The sequence below is a fragment of the Notolabrus celidotus genome, chromosome 1, assembly GCF_009762535.1.
Source record: "Notolabrus celidotus isolate fNotCel1 chromosome 1, fNotCel1.pri, whole genome shotgun sequence".
NCBI classification, from domain to species: domain Eukaryota; kingdom Metazoa; phylum Chordata; class Actinopteri; order Labriformes; family Labridae; genus Notolabrus; species Notolabrus celidotus.
Window position 1 is genome coordinate 11,297,332 of NC_048272.1, and position 24,613 is coordinate 11,321,944.

Genomic DNA, 24,613 nt, shown 5'->3' on the forward strand with positions numbered 1-24,613 from the left:
GCTTCATGGGTTTGAGAGTCAGACTGGGTCAACTTTGGGATTGGTAAAAAAAAACATTGTTTATATTTTATCTTTTCCGCTGACTGTTACTGTGCATTTTAATGCCACAATGAATCATGATGCATCTCCATCCATCTTAGTATTGTACAGCTTATTCAATCTTCTTCACTATATACACAATGACTCTAATAACGATACAAGCAATAATATAAATCTGAACACCCTTTAACTTTGAACTTAACGTTACAACTGTATCCATTCAATACCCGAATCTACTATCCCCACAATTCTGTTTCAAACACTTAATTTTAGATTTTAGTCTCTTCACCTCCCCCCAGCTCCCTTTCTGGCCAGCTCCCAAGAAGCCTCCTCCATTGTTGCCATGCAACAAAGTCACCCTCATTGAGTGTAGCAATGTTTCACTTTTTAAAATAACATATCATCAATATGAACATTTGTGATGGACCTCGAATCTGACCTGGAAGGTTTGGATGGGGAACAACAAGAAAATCCCCTGCAACAAAGAACAGGGCAGGACGCTTTCCGTTTGGTAAGTGTTGTGTTTATTATGTTTTTTATTGAGACTTGCCAAGTGGTGACCAAGCAAGTTTCATGTCACTCTTGTTTAACTCTCATGTGTCTTTTTGAACAAGCTAATCTGAGCAGACTGCAGTCATCCTGGGATTACTCAAATACGTTTAGCATTAACATACGACAGTTTAACTTAAAATTTACTTTGAAATACAAAAAAGCACAATATCACCTCTCCTTAAATGTACTATTATATAATCCAAGCCATTGACTGTATATACAGCCAATATACAATGAAATTTACTACATATCTCCATTGGTTCCTATGCTCTGCTAATCTAGAAAACACAGTACCACATGAGTCACAATTGTCAGAGGAGTTGACAATCTTGGAACTTTAACCCATTTCTAGTATCAAATAACTAACTAAGACAAATTTTATGAGAAAAATCAACACTTGGCCATTAATCACCATGGTAAGAATCAACTATAATGACAGAAACCATGTTGGAGATTTTATTTATTATGTGCATTTCAAATAAAAATTTGACCCAGTTCCATCTGTTAATATTGGGGAGGCAGAGTTTATGACCTATTTTGTAGCCAGTCAGTAGGGGGAACTCTGATTCTTTTGGCTTCAATTTTCAGGTGTTGCAATGCACGCTGTTCATATAGCGGATGTGGCTGCAACAACAGTGCTTTTTATGCGTGAGGCAGGTAAAACAATAAGTGGCTAGTGTTCATTCTATGTCTTCAGTTGTAGGACACTGCACAGCATGGTATAGCAGAACTTCTGTAACATCCAGGTTCACCATGATTTGTATTTCTCTACATGTTGACCCAGTGTGAATGGGCATTGAAATCGTTTGAGAAGATGGTACCGGAATGAAAACAGGAACCCATGGTTTCAGACATTATTATGAATTGCAATATGTAATAGAATACTTTATAATACTCGTTTGAGAAAGAAAGTACAAAAAGCAATGGCCAGAGCAACTACAGTTTCCTTGATGACAAGAAAGAAATGTATTTAATGCTACAAGCAGAGATAGAAATGTTTCCAGAGATAATTAAAGCTATTGACTTTCCTTCATGCTTTATTTCAATAATCCCCTGGCATGTAACCAGTTATTAGCCAATTTTAAATTGAGGGGGAGGACTTGAATGATGTGTCAAGCCATATCTACTAAATTCACAGAGGACCTCTGGCACATTTAGGCTGAGTCAGTCTTGTATTCCCATATGGGGCAAGATTTGGACCTGAGGAATTGCTGTTTGCTCCCACATCTTTCTAAAAGGGAAATTATGGCAAAGGTTACAAAATATCCCTACTGTCTGTTGAATAATATCTATGTTAAAGTGTATTGGCACTTAATCAAGTTTGTGTTGGCTGAAATGTGTCTTAAGGACCCTGTTAATACTTGCTCTTAAAGTGTATTTTGGGCATTTTAATCACAAGTGGACAGTGCTTAATCCAAGTGTATATGACATCTAGTTATATTAAACCAAACATTCAAACCAAGCGCATAAAACATTAATGTAGTCTCTGGGACGTCCAGCGATGGTCTCTGAAGTGGTGTTTTGAAGCCTAATGATGGCTGTCCCCATGTTGGAAATGCTGACTCAACCTAACATTTGGTTGACCTAGCAAAAGGCAAGAGGCAGACTTGAGGCAAGCCTTTAGTCACCTCACTAACACTTACAATGTGCCAGCCTGTCAGTCAACTCAGAAGTGCCCCTTATAATGAAAAACTTGCACGGTGTGTGTTGGTAGAGAAATAAGCTAATCAGATGAAAATACTTTATGGTACATGGCTTTAAACATTTTTAATTTAGCAGTGAAGATGGGCTTTATAAAATGGATGTGGCTTCCAAGGTTTTTGGGCCAACTTCAAGTGGACACTCGAAGAACAGCAGATTTTAGCGCTTCCACATTAGGTTCTTTTTTTTTTTATTTGGGGGTTGTCACTCCTAAAAAAAGTTCTTCAACAGAGCTGTCAGTACAAACAAACAAGAAAACTTTGGCGAATGCACGCTCGGAAACCCTTAACTTTGTCTGGAGAAGCGTTAATACACACAATATAGTCCGCAACACAAACACAGCTCAGTAGTCCACCATGCTGTTATTATCCTCCTACTATGGTTATTTTTCTGGGAATGTCGTATGTCTCAATACACAAATGGGGCTCTAATTTCAATGCTTTGTGAGGATCTGTGTATCACTTGTTTAGATGTCGACGGAAGGGCCACTCTGAAACTCGTTTTTCTAAAATAAGCATCTTCAGTCACCAAACTGTTGCTTCTGTGTAAATGAAAGGCCAAAACACAACAACAGTTTAAAATGTAACAGGGCCTCTGCAAAGCTCACCTATATTTATTTGAATGATATCCACTTGTGGTTGGATCACTATAACACCCTATGACACTACAGTGTGTATGAGCGCACACATCAGTTGTTGTTTTTTGCCCTAATGAAACACTTGAGTACCATGTAGTTATTCAGCTCGTACAACTGACAGCTGCCCTATATAAGACTATTTCCGTTTCACATTTTGGTCCGGCATTTATGACTTTTGGCACAACATTTTTATGCAATGATACAACTGTACCTGTTGAAACAGTTGTGAAAGCCTTATCTGATTACCTAGTGGCTCACATTTCTTGCCTCACCTGACTTTTTAGTGGAAATTCAGATCTTTAGAGTTAACTTTGAGAGTGAAAAGATAAACTGTATGACAGCCAAAATTAATACAATTGTGCTTCCCTTGTGTTTAACAAGAATTAACGACAAACATTGAAGGATTGATACTTTTATCAACTTTTTGTGCCTTAAAAACGCTGTGAGAAACTCTCAGTTTCTGTTGATTGTGTTGCTGCCAATGGCAAAGATGTACATCTAATCACTTTCAAGATCTTATGCTGCACATGACAAGGTAGCATTTTCTGTAAAAAAAAACAAACAAAACAAACGGTTGTTTCTGCGGCGTGCTGTCAGTCATCCAGCCTGACACCTACCCCCTCGTAGCATCTTAAGACATTAAAACTTACAATTCAGAAATTGCCGATCTTGTTACTGATGATCGCGTTTGATTTTGTAGATCATAGAGAGCCATCAGTATTAATTTCTTTCTGTTTCATAACCAGTTGAAGACACCTCTCCGTAGCTTTGATCTTGGTGCGGTTGCAAACATTTGTATGCATTTTTGAGTCTATACTGAAAATTATGTGTGGTTTGGGGTCTAGATTAGACATATTAGACCTTTTTCAATGAAAAGAGTTAATGAGTTAAAGAGTAACTCTACCATTAGAATGTTATATTGGATGAACAAAGGGCTAAAGGAGAATAAATAAAAACTCGCTTCTGCTGATGTAATTTCCTTTTTGATAAAGGGAGAAACTTAAAAACAACCTCTTTACATTGCTCTTACAGAGCACCCAAACCTGTCTTAAGCAGGAGAACACGTCAGTTCTGATAAAGTTCAGTCTGGATTGTCGAAAATGTAAGCCTTTTTCCCCCAATATAATAACTTTTGATTGAATGTTTGCAGCGTGCACTGATCTGTGTTGTTTTTCCATCAAGACATAGACTTCATTGATTTATAAGTGTAGGAGGTGAAAACTGATAACTTGGTTTAACTTTACCTTAAACATGACTCACTTCTCAAACTGTTATAATAAGAATTTTCCTTCCACAATATCCATCATTGTTTAGACGGAGGGAAAAAGGTGAACAGGTGATGCGGATACAGGCGTTTTAATTCAGAAAAAATGTTCCGCTTGAGAACATGGAGGTGAACTGAAAAAATTTAAATACATTCAGCATATTCAGCATCTGAATTAAACTCATTTTTGTGTTTTTGTCACGGAAAGCATTTCTCGCATGTTAAGGCAAACAACAACTTTGCTCAAATCCATCTTGCACCAATGACTTTCACACCCATACAACACTGCCAAAATGTGAACACTTAAAACATCCGGCCGCATATGCTTTTCTTTACTAATTCCAGCTCATGATTAATCACAAAATAATGACAGTTAAGGAATACACTTTGTAAGATTCTCAGGAAGAATCAAGAATATCATTCCACAGAGGCACAAAAGTTGATCTGATTAATTTGTTTTTAATATCAGCTAACAATCTGCTAGTGTGTCAACTTTTTCGATGTCAAAAGAAATCTATTGCAGTAAAGAATAAGCAGATGGTGATATTTAAGTCAATAATGGCACCTAATTTAAAATGAATGTTATTAAGGTGAACAATTACAATGTATTGTCTAAATGTCATGTGTAGTTGGATGATGTCGGAGGATGTCGGAGGTGTAGAGGCTTAAGTAGTTTACAATCTGTGGGCTGAGCAAGAGTGTGTCACTCTGTTTTTTATCTGCTTATTTACACAAAAACAAATGCGAACGAGTGCATCTTCCTTCCTTTCATGCAGTAATTATGTTAACACACAACTTTTTAAGCTGCTGCAAGCAACTGCACAGAGGACAGGAAACTGTTGCTTCAAGTATTTTAAATGACTACTGAGATGAGAGAATTCCTGGTGTGGAGGAGCCATTAAAAACTAAATTTTGCTTTTACAACACACACACCACCGACTCAAACAAGCTTTGTGAGTGAGTATGTTGTCCACAGAAAGTTAAACATCACTCTCAGGCTGTGTTAGGACAACATAAACATAGCCTGGTATCTTGAGACACTCCTTCCATTTACGACAACAGAGCGAAGTTCACATTTGTTCAAGTCATTCACATATACACACAAACATATACTATACACACAAGCCTCTTAAGGAATTATATTACGTGATAAGCAACAATTCACTGGCTGATGCTAGATCAACACAATCAGTCAGGCATAGTAAAGCAAATCATGCACAGATTTAAGTTTCTTGAGATTTTCTCCAGATATACTTCTAATCTACTCTTGAGCAGTAGTGCTGCAAACAGTAGAGGTGTTTCTAGTTTGGCTACATTTCTCAGCAGCAAGTTGGGAGCATCACTGTTTTCTAAATTCAACAACTTTTCAGTTACTTTGCTCTTTTGGTGATCAAGTAGTGTAGTACTATCAAGCTTTATCTCCCCCAAGCATTTTTGAGGTCGAAGCTGAGGAGAATTTTCATCTGTTGTCTGACTCAAAAGTGTTAAAGATAAGTTACTGATGCCAGCCCACACATGAATATAGAAGCTTGGCGACGGAAGTAAGACTCCATGGTGGTAAATACTAGGGGTAGTGTGTACGAAATGATTTCCCTTGTAGGGAAATATAGAGACAGAAGAGCAATTGACCAAAAGACAGGGAATCAGGGAGTAATATAAGAAAACAGGGATCTACACCTCAGGGACTTGCTGTGGTGGTACCTTGAGAAGTCTGTGATAGTAAGTGATGACAACATTTGTGTTCAGGTGCTAACTCCCTGTGAAGAAGCTTCTCTAAACTGAAAAGACATCCAACCCTGGGGTGCTGGTTGAGCTTTGCAATTAAAGTGCACCCACATTTACAGAGACTGCAGTCTTGGTTGCTCTCTGCTTTGGCCCTTTGCATCATGTCATCCCTAATTCTTCTACTCAACAGCTCCTTTCTCTCTTCAGCTGTCTGCTCTAATAAAGACCCAAAAATAACTTCAACAAAGAAAACACCTAACTCATTTTTGAGAGAACACATTTTGGTATCTCACAAATAAAAACAACCATCATCAACGTAGCTTACAATCCAAAATAAGTGCAGTCTGTAAACATCAGGTAGGAACTGGTCAACTGCTTCAGTGGGCTAGTTACACTTAATAATATAGCATGAAGTGTTGGGGTCAAAAAAACTTAGGTTAATATAATAATATAACATAAAAAGTGAAATGTAAAAACAATGACTCTTAACTGGGAAGAGATAGGGGTTAATGAGGGAAATTTAAATTTTTATATTCCTTTTTAAATTTTCCAATCTGACCAAGAGCGTAAAAAATTAAATTGGGACAGCAATCCTTTGAAAATAATTGTACAAAATAACTGAACTTACTGGAATATTACATGTATTTAATAGCTGACGGTTTGATTAAAGACTGAGATGGCAATGACTTATGAATGCGGCTAAATGTTAGAAAAAATATTGACATAGTGAGCTGGAGATTAACCTGCATCATTTTTGGGGGGGACAGCTTTAATGTTTGGGGCTTATTATATTCAATGTGGAATAACTAAAAGCTTAGCTCAAATAGTGTGCCAATCCTTGCTTAAAAAAAATGTGTGCCAAAAAAAATCTTCTACATCCTGTACAGAAAAGAAACAGAACTTTAATAGCTGCCAAAACATGAATGCGTGGAACAAATGATGACAACATTATGCCCAATGCTGCATTCATTTCAAATGTGTGTTGAAATAGTTATGAGGACATGTGAAAGGGGTATAATGACGTGTATCCAGATGAATATATTCATCAGAAAATGCCCTTTCATAATCTCTCTTCCTCAAATAGGGTTAATTTTTGAACCACAAGTAAATGTTATCATGGGTTCTCCAAAATAAAAATAGCCATGTTAAATTGGTGGTAACATTTTAACCTTTAATAAACTTAAAACCCATGATATCATGCTGAAAAATGAATGTGTAATGTCCTCTTTCACTCATAATTTAGAATCATGTTAAGAATTAACATTTTGCACTCATAACTGTCCATTTGGCTTTTTAGGACTTCTTACTCATGGCTAATTCTGCATGTTTTTACGGTTGATTAACACCACCTGTATCATAAATGAGTTTAAAGAGACTAAAATGCATTGCAACAATTTGTTTAGCATGTTTTGCACAGCTCAATTATTGGCAGCATCTTGGAGCTATTTTCCAAATCTCACAATGAACTAGATTTGACTTTAAATAGGTCATTAATCACAGTACGAATTTGAATGAGCTTTTAAAGTTGTATGATAGAGACAGACTACATCAAATTTCAGCTGCATTGCTACAGTTGCATTTAGTTTTAGTATTGTCAAGGTAGATAGAATTGTAAGGGCTCGTTTATGGTCGCAATACAATAGTATCTTTACACACCAGCAGCAAATCAGTGGATGCTAATGGCTACCTAGAAGGAAGACACAACTTAATTTGACTGCTATTAAAAAACCTGAAGAGTAGCAACACCTGCATGGGTATGATGGCAAAAATGTCAAGTAAACTTTACTGAATTTTGCCACATAAACGTAATATATCTAAAGCAAATTTGAGAGCCTACATGCTTTGAATATTTAAAAAACACTAGGCTTAAAACAGGTAAATGATTCATCTGAAATCTCCTGTGATATCACATGTTTGACATGATGGTGATGATCATACAAACCAATGAGGAAAGACGTCCCAGGATAGAAATTTGATGTGCATTCTTTTCACATTCAAGTGTTTAATCTTAATTTAATATTAGCCAGATCCTATCAGCCTCTACATAACCGCATATGTTTCTTGTGTCCACATATTTGCTGAGTCACAACCAAGAGTAGCAACAAGTCAATGCAACAACACAGAGCTGCTAGACTGTTGTGCAATATCTGCACATTTCACTCGTGATACTGAAGATAAAGACACAAGATTAATATGTAAAAATATCTAATAATTATTTTTTTTTTCACTTTTTTTTTTTCAACATATAAGGATTCACACAACTCTAAACCCTTCAGACATTGGACAGCATAATAAACCCTGATGTTGTGACAAGCAATGGGTCTCTTTTACTCACCTGAGCAGTTGTGACCACTTTGATGGTTAAAATCTCTGCCTGGTGTTTGCATGTCAAACTCACACTGTTGCCCTGCAGACATACTGTGGACCAACACCTGACAGTGTGCCAGTTGTCAGTCCTGTGACCGCACCCCCCACCCCCACCTTCACCATCGCCTCCCCCCATCCACACGCCACTGGTAGTCACCTCAATGAGATATAACACTTGGCAGTCATACTGGTCTATCGAAGATCAGGAGAAGGAGGAAAATGAATCCAACTTAGTGTGCTTCAACAAGTTAAAATTCTCACAGTGTTGGAATTCTTCAGAAAACAAGCGGGGTTATTTGATATCACTAAAATAAATATACTATTTGAAAAACAGACTCAATATTGACGCGTAAAAATAGTCTTGAAGGGGGCTTTAAATGCGCGTTTCATCCATCAAGCAGTAACGACTATGACAGGCACACTGAGCCGAGCGGAGGTGACTGACCTGATCAATGTTGTGAAGCTCACAGTCGGAGACCACTTTCTTTCTGAAGTTGAGTCGTCCTCCTCGGCTGTGAAATGTATGTCTTGTCAGCTTGGAACAACAGTCAACAGGAGCGCCTTCTGTGTCAAAGCGGTCAGGTCCTTTCGCAGTGGAGGTTTCTGGTCATGCTGCGGGTGTTGCTGAGCTGCTGTGGTCGGTGTCTGCCTGCCTCTCTCTCCTCCCTCCTCTCAACAGCCGCCCGGGAACCTGAGGACACACGCAGAGCAGAGGCATCAAATTACCCTGCAGCCATACCCAAAGTTAAAAACGTTGCCATAACTCTTTTTGGAGGCGATATATAAGTCGTTTGAGACACGAGGCACATTTAATAATAATCTAGTTTAAATGTATCATTTTGTGTATTAATCTTTAATTAGTTAAAGTCAGAGCCGGCCCTGACTTGGTGCCCTATAAGACTTCAACTGGTGTATTGTAACCAACTCCACCAACAATCACATCACATATACACTTAAAGACAACTGACATACAGCTTTATGTTTTACATGTTTTCTTCTTTTTAAAAGGAAAATTACCACTCAAAGAGCACAAATAAAATGTTCTTTCAACACTGATAATTAGCAGGAAAAAATATATACAATTATAAAATACATAATGTAATAGTAGTAGAATTTATTCAGTCATTATATAACAATAATTTTCACAGTAGGCACTTTCAACAAATCAACAGTCATATATTAAGTAATGACTGAAAAGGCAGAAGCAAAATGCTTATTTAAGCCTAGCCTACATTTTCTATCTAACAAAAAAACAAGTAAATCGTGAACACTTGAAGACTTCAAAAACTGCTTTGCAAACCATTTTTTATTTTTTTTAAACAAAAGTGAATCACAATATTTTAAATGTATACTGGCATCACACCGCAATTTAACCCCATATTATATCAGATAAAATAATATTATTTTTCCTATTATATTCAAGGGGCGCCCCCTCTGGACGGCCGGAGCCCCTAGCATTTGCCTATACTACCTATGCCGCGGGCCGGCCCTGGTTAAAGTATAATTCTAGTTATGGTTAGGAAAAATCTAGCTGGACACAAACATCAGCATTTCGATAAGCTAAGAAAAAGTGGAAAAAGTGGAAAAAGTTGAGCGAGGAAAGCTTTTAAGCTTTCTCGTTTCAGTCTTAAGCTACACAAAATCTGCATACTAGAACACAGAGACCTTCACATACTAGGCTTTTAATGTTTTTAAGTCCTGAAAAAAAAGGCTATTGCAGTTTTACCAGATTTCTGCAAATTTTATCTTCTGTTTACTTCTTTTATAAAAAATACAACATTAATTGTTCTGCCATATTTGTTTATTTGTTTATCTGCAGTATTTGCTGTAATGTATAAGAAACTAAGGTAGCTGTGTCCACTATTTCCAGTAGGCTAATATGCTCTCAGTTAGCTTAGTTTTGGCTATGCTATCTAATGAACATCTCCATAGTATCTCAGCCATTTTACCCTACTTGCCAAAAGCAAACTGATGTTACTTTGCAATTAGGGAGTTTATAACAAATCTTGAGGTTGTTACAGAATTGCCAACACTTTTTTTTGCTTAGGACAATTATTAATGCTTCAATAATTATGTTATTGGCTTAGTAGGTCTGAAATAAATAAAAACATCGCGTATAAATTGACAAAGAAGCTTGCTTTCAGGTGTGAATGACTACAGCTGAAGGCTTGAAGACCACAACCTACTCCTAAATTAGATCTCCCTCTTTTTTTCACTCATAACAAGACACTGAAATCAACATGCTAATTATTCTTACTGCAGCTCAGAAACCAGCAGTAACACACATATCCTGAAATCACACCTAGCTATAATACTATGCTAGATATTTTATTGTAATATTTTCATTTACTTGAGATTAGAAAATGTTTTTGTAAAATCAGGGATATAATTGCTTCACATTTGACCCTATCGTGTCACCTTTCCTGTGTTCATTAGAGATGATACAGGAAAGTCGTTTAAACTGAGATGTGATATCACATGAGTCATGCTGACAGATTTATCTGACAAAAATACAGGTCTGGTAAGATTTGGGGTTAAACTTCCAGTAGACTCACATCAGGAGACAGAGCAGACCAGTTAAGAAACATTTTCCACACAAAAGAAGTTCAGTCCATGAAGAAATAATGTTCCTGTTTTGGTCACTTGACCAGACACTGACCTCCGGTCTGATCCCCAGTCATACAACTCTATGGATACAAAAAGACTCCAATATTCAGTTAACCAGTCAAATGAAAGTAGAGTTGGTCATTTCCCTTGCTTGGGGTCTCTTAATCAAGGAAATAAAATATGTAGTTTGATGATATGCTGAAGTTTTCTTCCTTTTTCAAATACAAGATGTCAATAAAAAAGCTATTTGGTGTGACAGTTCAATTTAATGAAATGGCACCAAATAATGTTAGCCAATAGAAACACACCAGTCTCCATGGTCCCACCAAGACAGACAACCAAATCACGTACATTGCTATGGCCCTGGTTCTGCTTTCCAGAAGTGAATGTGTCATTTAACTTGCAATGAACACATTGATACACTGATTCTTCGCAGAAACTTGAGACTTCCCTTTTTGAACTATAGTATTTCTTCAGGCAAAGAAAATTTAGAAAAGGTGAAATATTAGTTAACAGCGATGCTCTTTAGAAATCAGTGCAAAGTTGTTGTTGTTGAATTTTTTCATCTTATTTGTTAAGAAACAAAACATAACAATCATACATGAAAATGTAGCCAAATGTAAGTGCACTTACTTTAACTGTGCAGCAGTCAGCTTGTTTCAGCTCACTTTGATCTATTATAAATCGATACTGTGAATAAAGACAGCTGACACACTTGGCAGTATTTACAGACTTACATACACCCACATTTTCTCGCTCTCTTATGCAAAAAAAAATCCTCCCCATGTACAAATTCTTGTGCAGGACCAAAAAAATGGTGCCCCGGAGAGTCGTGCTGCCACAAACAGAACGAAGCAATATCTTTTGATTGTTTGTACAGTGTGGTCTCTTGTGACAAGAGCTCTTGCGTCTGAAAATTTTCCTCACCAAAGTGCTTTTGTATCTTTACAACACTCCTACACTGTAATGAAACCATAATTATTATAGAGTGGAACTGATGTGCCATTTTTGAGGCCTAGGAAGGGAGCAAGAAGTTGAAATTGATCCTCTAGTCAGCTTCTAGGGTTGATACATGACACCAGAATATCATCCAAAAATGCTCAGTTCCCCCTGAAACCTCAAACATACTTGATTTAAGAACTTCATTTAGGTATCATAAAGTTAAACCAATGTAGTTAGTGTTTATCCTTTCATCCCAACTCTCGCTCATGGTCTGGCCCCAACAGATTAGCATGAGCAACAAGAATAACACAGTTTGGCTAGTGTAGGCCTGCTTTGATTTGTTAACCGCCCACGATCATGTCCCTGAGCAATGTAATGAAGATTTCCCACAGATTTCCACTGACTGCTCGTCCTGTGGACCAGGAACCCACAGTAAAGTTTCCTCTGTCTTTGTTGCACTTATGTTGGTACGACGGTGCTTTAGAGAAGTTGTTATAAAATGACTTGAGGATTACCTTCCTTTTTTTTTCTCTTTACTGTCTGCCTACTCAAAGAAAAAAAAGCTGTTGTGCTTGTGCATGTTGTAGTTGTATTATCCTCGTGAGTTGAAGTGATGTGAATTGTAGTTATGACAAAGGCAGTGTCAGCACAATATCAATTATTATCTCCACTGATGCTAATTTATAGCCCTCTCTATCAACTACTGCCAATTGAAATAATGATAAATATCAGATAATATTGATAACAGATATATATGTTCAAGAGTAATAAATATGTATCTTACTGTCAAAACAAGCTCCAAAGGTCTCAGTCAATAAAGCATGTGGCACCAGATATGCACTGATGTATGAGAAAAAATATAAAAGCAACTCCAAAAACAGATTTCACAGCTTGCTGAAACGCTTGCCAACATACTATGGACTCTAAACTTCCCTAAATGCAAATGTTGACAGATGTGAAATGTGCTCACTTAGATCAATTATCCACATGTATATAGTACCATCTGCTGGCTTAGTGTGGGTTTTGCAACCGTCTTTGTCAGGAGAACAAGACTGTACAGCTCATTTGAGTGTCTGACACACTTGCAACTTCTGTTTAGTGACTTGTTGACATTATTGAACAGTTAAGATGATTTAATTGTACTTAATGATCCAGGGTCTGAATTGGCTTTTGTGGGTGTTTGGTGTAACAATAGATGGACTGATTTGTGGTCAGTTGAAGAGTAGCTGGCATGTTACATTGGCTGTTATTTGGTCAGAAATGGTTAGTAAGAAAAAGAAGGATATGCAGCAAAGGTCGTGGCTGGAGTCGAACCAGCGACTATAGCCAGGAACTATAGCCTCTGTTTTTGCGGTGTATGTTTGAACCACTAGGCCTACTGGCGACCTCCTTTATTTAAAATTTCAATGAAATTCACTTCTAATATGTTAGGCCAGCTCAAACAGAAAAAAACATGTGGAGCACAAAATCACTTGTCTCTGCCCTGCTGATGTATCTTAAATCAAGAACACAGAAAAAAACAACCTAAAACAAGGCTGCTTGTTTCTCTTTGTTACCTGTGTTCATCAGAGATCAAGCATGGGTGATTCATTGTCATAGGATTTCTGTTAAAATCGTCAGATGAGGTTTTTATGGATTCTTGCAACCTACTGTGAATTTATCAGCCCCTTTTTAAGCAAGGTAATTAATGATGGTTTCTCTCACTGTTTAAACATACTAGTCTGCCATTTTGGTATAAATCTTCCATTTAATTGAGGGTGTTGTGAAAACTTGTTTGTTAAAGACTGACCACAACTATTATTGTAGGCCATACAAGAAAGTAGCACTCTCATCCTACATTTCCCATGGTGCAGCTAGATATCATCTTCAATTGAGACTTTCACTTTTCACTGAGAGGTGATCAATAAACTGATAAAGCTGTTCTAAAATTGTCGTGATTGATCAAAGCTTCCTTTGTCCTTAAAACATGAGCAGGCAACATGAGACTTTCTTAGTGAATTAGTGGAATGATGGAACCACATCTTTATTAACTTTTATCTGTACAGAAAAAAACAAACATTTCAGTCACCAGATCATGCAAAGCAGTATTGCGTTACAAATAAAAACACAATACAAAACAAACAATATATACTGTACCATAAATATGGAGCCTCAAAAAAATAAATCAGTCAATCAATATGTTACAAAAAATAAACTCCTGAGATAACACTTACATACATACAAATACAATATGTTTTAATTCACAATGGATAAGCAGACAGGTTGATATGCGGTTGTCAAGCGTTGAGATTCTTTTTTATATCATATTCATATGAATGCAGCAACTCAACAGAGAATGACCAGCCAAGTGACTGAGATCATTCCAGGCTGCCTCAACTTCAGTCCCACATTACAAACAGGATTGAGCACATAAACCAGCAGTGTAATAATGCTGTGTCAATCTGAAACCCATCTTCTTACTGCACTTAAAAGCAACCTTGAAAGTCGCTATTGAAAGGAACCTTAAAGGGAATGTAAGAATAAGGTATTTAACAGATACACAGATCCTGTATGTATGATCATATTTATATTTTAATAGTAGGGTGACAGCGCTCAACAGTCATGTCGAGGTGTTATTGCACTACTGTCTCAATGTCTTTTCATGAGAATAATCAACAAATTACAATACTGTTGATAAATCTACACAGAGGTGAAATAAGAGATCACCAGTCACAGCTACAGACATGAGTGTTTTTACTCTTTGAAATGCATTCATTTACCCAGTAGGATTGATTTGTTCAGTGTTGTGCATCGAGTCTAATCCCAATAGTCCAAAAACATAACAACTGCAATCAATCAAGTCCTCAATGTCGATGGTTTAATTTCAGCGCTTGAGGTAAACGAATGAATTTCGAGGTGTAATCGACCCAGGTCTGCACAGCTAACTAATGTAGCTGCGAATTGAAAACATGTTCACAATAAGGCTACAACATCTAGAGAGAGAGAGGCAACGTAGGGGAAACTCAACACTGATAGAGCTTCCGTCTGCTCCAAAAGTCAAACCGAGCCACTTGAAGGAGCCATGCATAACAATTGAACACGGATGAACGTACACATATTTCAAACTCCCTCACACGACAATGATTTTCAAGGTTTGTAGACAAAAAAAGGGGGCAGCAATTACAGGCCCAGTAGTTAGTAGTCAAAGACCAGAGACACAAAGGCTGGATTGACACAGAAACAAACCATTAAAGTAGTAGTTTTTTCTCCACTCACATACTTTGCACCAAAATGTACTTACTGGTGTGAAACCATCAAATGTCAAATATCAAGTTACTTTTAAAATGTATGAATCCAGCCACTGAATGAAAGAGTTATGTCACTGTCAAAAGTTAATTGAAAAGTGCTGCTGGATTTCTTATTGTCATATTGGCTTATCTCCCTTCACAGCTCTATAATCTTCTATTTATATACTGTGTGTATACATATATCTATATTCATATTTATATACTGTATGTACATTCCATCTGAAGTCTTAAATATTTTACTTTTTGTATTTCTGAAAGTGTTCCTCATAATGTGCTCTGGGAAAAATAAACATTACATAATCCTATTCTCTTCTAGGCTTTATCAATGACGTAACTCCTTCAGTCCAAATCTGGCACAAAATCATTCACTGAACATCCCACCCAGCAGGCCTCACTGTTACTCACACAGAGAAGCTGAAAAGGGAGGACAGAGGGACAGGGACGGTGGGGAATACAGCACAATTAACACACAAAGTTTAATCTCAGACTGGTTCACATTTATGTCAAGTCATCACTGGCCAGTAGTAAAAGTCGGCCAGAATCATTAAGGGGCCAACTACGGTTCGGCTGTCTAGTCAGAGAAGAGGCTGGCGAAGGACTTTCGGAGATTGCGAATGGTCTCAGCCTTAGCCTCTTCTTGGACGCCGCCGCCCTCACCACCGGAGCTTGACACGCCACGGAAGAAAGAGGAGTCGCTGAAGGCGTTGAAGGCATTGGTCAAGGACTGGGATTTACTAAGAAGGGAAGAGGGGGAAAAAAAGAGAGGAGGAGCGGGAATGAAGGATGGTTGGCAGGAAGGAATAAGGGCAAGGGAAAGGGAATATAAGAATATTAATAAATTAAATTAGAGGGAAGAGTAAGGAAGACAAACAGGGAAATGTGTGAGTGGGCCGATATTTCACAAACACAATATATATTGACCTTTCAAAACATTCCATATATTTACATTACACTTTAATCCCCATATTTATTATGTTAATGTGTGAAAACATATTTAATTGATTTTGGAAAATTATAATGTAGTTATAAGCAAATATAAAGACATTCTTTAGTGCTTACTAATGTATTCTGACTACCAATGAAAACATATTTCATATTAATGAATTATTAAATGTATAACTAAACTGCAATATGTAATATTTAATTTTGATTGATGATCTTTTTTATGACTACACACTTATATGGTTGCTTCACTAGTTGAATACACAACAACACTTTAAATAATGTATATCTCCTTACAACTACAATCTAGTGTGTTTTAATGGATGATGAATTAATGAGGGGGGTAAAAACAGAGTGTTATACCAACAGCTAATACTTTCACCAGTTTGAGATCTGCACTGACACACTTAAACACATTTAAAAAAACACAATTAGTATTGATTAAAATCCAATTACATTTATGACATTAAGAATAGACAAAACAAAAATTATTGATTTGATATTTAATTTGGTGACAGCCTGTTGAAATGCATGTCTTTACATTATCAACTATCTGTTGATAATTCAGCTCTTACTTCAGCAGAGGATGGGTCTTGGTTGGTTGGTCTTCAACAGGGGCGTCACCCTCTTCAGGGGCCGCAGCTGCTTCACCCGAGACTGGCTCTGGGTTTTGGGAAGGTGAGGGAGGCTCAGCCTGAGGCTGAGGCTTAGCTGGGGACTGGACACTTGGCGGGGACTGGCTGGCTTTGGCTGGGGACTGAACCTGTGTTGGGGTAGGGGCTGAGGCAGTATCTGAGGCCTGGGTGGTTGCTGGGGCTTGGGCAGCTGGCTGGGGTTTGGGTGAAGCCTTGGGAGGGGGTGGGGTTTGCGGTTTTGGCTGGAGCAGAGGCTTTGAATTTCTGCGCACGGGTGGGATGGGCTTCGCAGGTGGTGTGGGTTTGGGGGGCAGCTCTTTTGGTTTGCCAGGAGCTGGGGATGGGGAACCCTGAGGCTGGGGCTTGGGCTGCTCTGTGGTGGGAGCTGAGATTGGAGGAGAGGCTGAGACTGGAGCTGGAGCCGGGGCTGCAGGGGAGCCTGGAGCTGCAGCTGAGGCTGCTGCTGCTGCTGCTGCTTTTGTTGGGGGAGAGCCTGGAGCTGCTGTGGCTGCTGCTGTTTTAGCTGGGGATGTTTTAGCTGGGGATGTTGGCGAGGCTTTGGCTGGGGCTGTGGTGGAAGCAGAACCCGGCGGTGGCTTTGTAACAGACGGGGCTCTCGTCATAGGAGGAGGCCTCGGCACTGGAGGCTTTGTGACTGAACCGGTCCTCTGGACTGGGCCTGGCTTCTGAGCTTGAGCCGGTTTCTGAGCTGGACCTGGACCTGGACCTGGACCTGGACCTGGACCAGGTTTCTGGGCCTGGCTTGGCTTTGGTACTGGGTCAGATGCTCTCTTAGCTGACTCTGATGCTTGCCCTACACTCTGCGACTTCAGTGGTGCACCTAAAAAGATCGAGATAAGAGAAATTTTAGATTTAGCTCCATGGCTTGGTAACATAGAAAGATGTGAAAGGCAAAAAAAGCAAAATGGTAATTAAAGAAAATGAATACAAAATCATAATCTCAGATCTAGCACCTTTCATTTTAGTGCAGCACTTAGAATGGAGGCACCTGTTACACTAAACCAAGACCAATGCAGAACATAATACAGATAATGAGCTTGACATGCCCATTCACATAAGAACCTCTTGGTATTATTCAACAACCCATCTCTCAAGTACAGACTGGGGGCAAAGCAGGCTGTGAATGTTTACATCGCAGTTACCAGCAGGGGGCAGCAGATCAATGCTTAACAGTTGGTGAGATTACTAGCTTTTCATGCTAAGAGGTAGTTTCTCTAATGCACCACAGCTCATGTGACCATAAATCAAGACAATGAGAGGAAAGGAAATATAGGGTAGAAATAAAGTAAAGAACAAAGACATGAAAAGAATACGGGCATAAAACAACTCAGTCATCAAAGGCAGTCATGTAACCCATGCAGCACAAAATAAAGTGACTTGGCAGGGATGAGTTTCCAGTGGTAGATCATTTACTTTCAATGATACTGGATTACAGTTGGGTATTCAAATTAAATGTTAAGATTCCCTCTGAAAAAGTGTATTCACAGACAGTGGGCAGTGTTTAGCTATACATGGTCACTGTAAACAATAGAATTGAATTTGTTTTCCTTTTGATGATTTGTTTTTGTACATGATACCCTCATGGTACCTTTCATATGACCATCACAAACCCCCTATGGAAATTCATCCCAGACATCCTCATTACTGTAAGGCAGCTAAATTGCCACGAGTCTTACGTTTTATCAGTTTGTCATAAAGCATCCAAAAGGTTGCTTGGGACTCACAGCACATAAAAACCAAAGAAAAAAACATTTGTAGGAACAAAAATTGTACGAGGTGATATATAAAGATTTGCTTGGATACTAACCTTAAATTACTCAATCATTTTAATTAAATGTGCATGCATACCAAATAATTCATCAGATGCTATCAGATCAGTTTGGGTGACAGCATCATCTGACATGACATTTAAGCCACACAAGTCTGGTAAAGCTTTTTACCCATGCTTGTGCAAAACTAAATCTACTTTTTTAATCAAACACAACTACGTTTTTTTTTTTCTTCAGTGGTCAGATCCAAGCAAATAACAAACAGTCATGCAGAAAAAGAAAAAGAAGCTTCTTTTTATCAAAACTTTCCAAGAATCACGTATTCAAGTTAAATAATTGCCAAGAAAACATGTATTGTGTACCGTATAAAGCCCCTTTGTCTTGTCTCAGGTATTTCAACACAGAACAATTACAGTTAATTCACAACAAAACACAACCCCAAGCAGTTATTCACAAACAGGCAGGTCTTATAAATGGGGCTTTGTTGCTCTGACTGTTGAAAAATCACTAAACAGAGCTTATTTCTTTATTATAGAATACTTATTTTCACTTTTAAAAGGTACAGGAGATAAAGAGAGGAACAGTTCAACAGTACGTAACTGATTTAAACTTGTAGAGTGATCATGAACCATACATTTTAGAAATGATCTTACTTAACCTTTAAAAATGCATACAAAATACACAGATCATCCATCTACAAATAGGCTCATTTCTGCCATTGTCCGATCAGAAGTAACAGTGCTTTCGTCTTGAAGAGGCAAAATTGGTCATGTTTGGACTTCAAAACACCTCAACATGGTGGGCACTTGTGAAACTCTTTCAAATCTTTAAAAGTTGAATGTGATGGCCTCCCTCAAACAACAACATTTAACACATGACACATGTACCACAATTTTTCACATCCATGCAAAAATAATAAGAAAATAATTTAAGACTATAAACAAACATGCAAACCCACACATACACACACATAACAATCTCAAAAATAATGCCTTTTTTAATCAGCATTGTTTTAACACTGCTTGAAGTAGGCACGTTTAGTTTGAACACCTCCTGAGCACGAAGACGACTTCGCTGACAGTTAAACTTAACAGGAAATGTAAATGCACTTTACTGTACATTCCGCATGTTAATGTGATGAAAGAGTCATACTTTTATCAGGGACAAGACTGAGAAAGACTTTTCTTGGACCAAGAGTACTACAGTAATGACCTTTGTTAAAACCATATGTAGCCATGATACCTGTGAAATACACTGGTGAAACAAAATCACCCTACCAGCACACTGAGAGCTTATGATTAGCTGAGCTGTGTATATCTTAGTTCTTGAGTTCATTCCCCTGTTTTTCAAATGCAAATCATCCTTGTCAACTGACAAACGACAACTGTTTCAAAGAGTCTTTTTCCTTGATGGGGGGTAATTTTTTGACAGAAACGTTGTTGCACCTTATCCTTCTTTAACAAAAATTCTCCAGAGATTTCTGAGAAACTGCCCCAAGACTGATTTTTTGGCTTCTCTAGACATGTTTTGGCCCTATGATGGCAGCACTTGTATTACAATGGAGAGAAGTGTTTGGACAACCTTGAGGTTGAGGACGCTGGCCCGAGGTCCTGTTTGGATCTGCCACTCCTTCCTTCAGGGCAGCACTCTGAGAGAGAGTGAGGGGGTGAGAGAAAGACAGACAGAAAAACAAAAGAGAGAGAGAGAAGGAAAGAGAGTTAAACAAAAAACTCAAGTCAACTGTGAAAGGTTACAGTGAAGTGATTTCTCTGCTGATATTTAGACTCACAACTTAAGTTACAAGTAGAATTACAGCAATGTTAAGTAATTGTTACATCTTATTTGAGATCATCCGTTACAAACAGTTCAGTTTCATGAAATATGTATTTTATGTCATGCAGCCTCTACCTGTTGAGGCTGTACAGTAGTCGCCCTCTGGCCTTGAGGGGAGCGAGCAGGTGAGCGGGAAATACTAGATGACCGGGCAGACAGTGCCTGGTTCATCTTAGCAAGCACCACATCTGAGATGAGCTGGCGATCCTCCGTCTGGTGATCACCAATCAACTGCATAGATGAACCCACAACCTGGACAAAGAAGAGCACAGACAAAGCTTTAGATAAGGTGTGATTTATTTTTAATTGTAAAAGTGATTTTAGGTCCGTTCTGGATAACAAATTCAAGATTGGAAAACTATGATGGATGTCTGTTTCTTGTAATTCACATTTTCTTACCCTTCCACTGCCGTAAGTTAGTCCTAACCAAGCACCCCCTCTCTCTTTTATTTGACCAGTAAAGCTCTTTAGTGGTGATTTGTGTACTCGTAGCCTAGCTCGTAGCTTAGCGTAGCCATTAGCTCATAGCTCATAGCCTTTGGGGCCGTCACCCAGCCACTGTTTATATCATATAGAGACTGTGTCTGTCCCCCGACTGAGACCCTTCTTGTTAAACAATCCAAACATCAAAGGAGTAAATCAAAACAATCTGATTAAAATTAGAACCTCGAATGCAGCTGAACAGAATAACATTAAAATTAAATGTGGTTTACTGAATGTTAGATCACTGTCTGCTAAAGCTGTTTTAATAAACGAGATTATATCAGATAATCTCTTTGATATATTCTCACTAACTGAAACCTGGCTGGGTGAGAATGAATACCTTAGTTTAAATGAAGCCACTCCTCCTAGTCACCTTAATGCTCGAAACCCTTGAGTAACTGGCCGAGGTGGTGGAGTGGCAGCTATTTTCAATTCTAGTTTTCAGATTAACCCTAGACCCAAACTGGGCTGTTGCTCCTTTGAAGGCCTAGTTCTCAGCTTTCCCAATCCAGTTTCTAAAACAGTGCGACCAATCTTATTCGTTATAATTTACCGCCCTCCTGGCCCGTACTCTGAATTTTTAACTGAATTTTCAGAGTTTTTATCTAATTTAGTCCTCAGCTCAGATAAATAGTCATTGTAGGTGACTTTAATATTCATGTAGACGTTGATAATGACAGCCTTAGCATTGCGTTTATGTCCCCGCTGGACTCAATTGGCTTCTCACAGGTTGTTAACAAACCTACTCACTGTTTCAATCACACCCTCGATCTTGTTCTGGCTTATGGTCTTGAAATTGAGGACTTATTAGTCTTCCCACAAAATCCGCTTTTATCAGATCACTGTTTAGTAACGTTTGATTTCCTCCTAGTAGGTTCTACTCAAGGTAATAAAAACGTAATAACCAGGAATTTGTCTGATAGTGCCATAGCTAAGTTCAAAGAGGCTATCCCTGCTGCGTTAAACTCAGTATTTCGTCCAACCTTAGCTCAAAGCTTGTATACTAGCTCCAGTTCCTCTCAGCTAGATCAGTTTGTAGATGATACTACAGGTTCTCTGCAGGTTACCCTAGACCTAATCGCTCCTCTTAAACAGAAGACTATTAGACGACAGAGGCTAGCTCCGTGGAATAATGCTCAAACCCGTGAACTCAAACAAAACTCTAGAAAACTAGAAAGATTATGGCGCTCCAATAAAACAACTGAAACCTGCTCACTTTGGAAGGATAGTCTTAATAAATATAGGAAGGCCCTGCAGCATGCTCGACCTGCCTATTACTCCTCTCTAATAGAAGAGAATAAAAACAACCCTAGGTTCCTCTTCAGCACTGTAGCCAGGCTGACAGACAGTCATAGTTCCACTGAGCCATGTATTCCTTTAGCCCTCAGCAGCGATGACTTTATGAGCTTCTTTAATGATAAAATCTTAAAGATTAGAGATCAAATTAGTAACCTCTTACCTTTAACTAGTGTAGGACCCTTTACCAACAGCGGGATCATTGAAACGGCGTTAAAGCCAGATGTATACCTAGACTGTTTTTCACCCATTGACCTTCCTGAACTGGTTTCAACAGTTTCTTCAGCTAAACCATCGACCTGTCTTTTAGACCCAATCCCAACTAAGCTGCTAAAAGAAGTAATTCCACTAGTTAGCAGTTCTTCACTAAGTATGATTAATATGTCTTTACTGACAGGCTATGTACCTCAATCATTTAAAGTAGCTGTAATTAAACCTCTCCTTAAAAAGCCCACTCTTGATTCAGGCTCCTTATCTAACTATAGACTGATATCTAACCTCCCCTTTTATCTCTAAAATCCTGGAGAAAGTGGTGTCAGTTCAGCTCTGGGACTTTCTTAAGAGCAACAGTTTGTTTGAGGACTTTCAGTCGGGGTTTAGAGCCCACCATAGCACAGAGACTGCACTGTTAAAAGTAACCAATGATCTACTAATGGCCTCAGACAGTGGTCTTCTTTCCGTACTTGTTTTATTAGATCTTAGCGCTGCATTCGATACGATTGACCATCAAATCCTGCTACAGAGATTAGAGCAACTAATTGGCATTACAGGAACTGCGTTAGCTTGGTTTAAATCGTACTTAACAGATCGATCTCAATTTGTTCACGTTAATGAAAAGTCCTCAGTGCAGACCAGGGTTAGTCAGGGAGTTCCACAAGGATCAGTGCTAGGACCAATTCTTTTCACCTTATATATGCTTCCTCTAGGTAACATCATGAGGAAGCACTCTATTAATTTTCATTGTTATGCTGATGACACTCAGCTCTATCTATCAGTGAAGCTAGAAGAAACCAATCAGTTATCTAAATTAGTAGCTTGTCTAAAAGACATAAAGACCTGGATGACCAGAAATTTCTTACTGCTAAACTCAGGAAAAACTGAAGTGATTGTTATTGGCCCCAAGCACCTCAGAGAGACTTTTTCTAATAATATAAGTACCTTAGACGGCATTAGTCTGGCATCCAGCACCTCGGCTAAGAATCTAAGAGTCCTATTTGATCAAGATTATCCTTCAACTCCCAAATTCAGTAAATCTCAAGGTCAGCCTATTTTCACTTGCGCAATATTTCTAAAATTAGACACTTCCTATCTCAGAGCGACGCAGAAAAACTAGTCCATGCATTTGTTACCTCCAGGTTAGATTACTGTAACTCCCTCTTATCAGGCTGCCCCAATAAGTCTCTAAAGATTCTTCAGCTAGTTCAAAACGCCGCAGCTCGAGTATTGACTAGAACTAAGAAGAGGGAGCACATTTCTCCAGTGCTAGTAGAATTTAAAATCCTTCTTTTAACCTACAAAGCCCTTAAAAGCCCTTAAAAATCAGGCACCCGCGCATCTTAAAGAGCTCATAGTGCCCTATTACCCCTCTAGAACTCTACGCTCCCAACATGCAGGCTTGCTAGTTGTACCTAAAATCTCTAAAAGTAGTATGGGAGGTAGAACCTTCAGTTATCAGGCCCCTCTCCTTTGGAATCATCTACCAGTCAGGGTCCGGGAGGCAGACACCCTCTCCACTTTTAAGAGTAGGCTTAAAACTTTCCTTTTTGACAAAGCTTATAGTTAGAGCTGGATCAGGCTTGGACCAGCTTTTGTCATGCTGCTATAGGCCTAGACTGCCGGGGGAACTGGCACACTGACACACTGGGATCCTAGCTCACCCCCTTCCCCCCAACCCCCTCATCACTTATCACCACTTAGTTCAGTCCTGGACCCTGTGGAGGTGGAGGCTGACAGGAGAATTATGGCCAAGCTGTCATCTTTGATGAACATTTCTTTTCTATATATTCTTGTTGAAATTTCTTGATCAAAGATGGCTGCGCGCATGGATGCTGCAGCTGGTTGCTCCGTCGTTAGATGCATTGTTTTTGGCACCTAATGAGGACTGCACCTTTCAATTTCGTTGTACTTGTTGCAATGACAATAAAGGCATTCTATTGTGCTGCTAGAAGGCAGATTAGAATCCAAAGCCATGATAGTCCTACCATCCAGTCTCACCCCATCAGAATTGCTACCCATACACCATGAATTATCCCTTATTTTATGTGTATTATTGTCAATGTTTGGAAATCCTTTATGGTGCATGTAATTTGGTGCCATTTTGAACTATTTTGCGTTTCCCTCTAAACACGTGAGGGCAAAATAGTGAAATATAAATTACGATAAATTGCTAAGAACAGGGGGAAAATTGGTCAACTCTCAAACACTCGTACACACACTCAACAATCAGACACACAGTAAATGAACTTTTTCTGTGTAAATTGTTGTATTCATCTTCAGTTCCAGTAACCGAAATG

The 24,613-nt window shown here is 38.6% G+C and overlaps 3 protein-coding genes across 4 annotated transcripts in view; 1 reads left to right on the forward strand and 2 right to left on the reverse strand.

The window, feature by feature from the left end:
* Positions 1–8,971, reverse strand: part of pparg (peroxisome proliferator-activated receptor gamma) — a 38,436-nt gene extending 29,465 nt beyond the window's left edge. The window contains exon 1 of one of the 2 annotated variants that reach the window (XM_034676021.1): positions 8,254–8,332. In XM_034676021.1, the coding sequence (XP_034531912.1) occupies positions 8,254–8,305 (52 nt within the window). In that variant the 5' untranslated portion in view covers positions 8,306–8,332. Of the gene's footprint in view, positions 1–8,253; positions 8,333–8,730 lie in introns of those variants that run through there. The other variant, XM_034676085.1, reaches the window with a different exon arrangement.
* The window catches only part of LOC117807677 (metalloproteinase inhibitor 4-like), a 43,627-nt gene continuing 19,498 nt past the window's right edge, over positions 485–24,613 (forward strand). Inside the window, exon 1 of the mRNA XM_034677228.1 lies at positions 485–550. The gene's annotated coding sequence lies outside the window, so the exon portion shown is untranslated. The remainder of the gene's footprint in view (positions 551–24,613) is intronic.
* Positions 14,678–24,613, reverse strand: part of syn2b (synapsin IIb) — a 101,818-nt gene continuing 91,882 nt past the window's right edge. Inside the window, exons 10-13 of the mRNA XM_034675780.1 lie at positions 20,397–20,573; positions 20,070–20,136; positions 16,639–17,539; positions 14,678–15,855 (exon numbers count right to left, since the gene is read on the reverse strand). Coding sequence (XP_034531671.1) covers positions 15,693–15,855; positions 16,639–17,539; positions 20,070–20,136; positions 20,397–20,573 — 1,308 coding nt within the window. The 3' untranslated portion in view covers positions 14,678–15,692. The remainder of the gene's footprint in view (positions 15,856–16,638; positions 17,540–20,069; positions 20,137–20,396; positions 20,574–24,613) is intronic.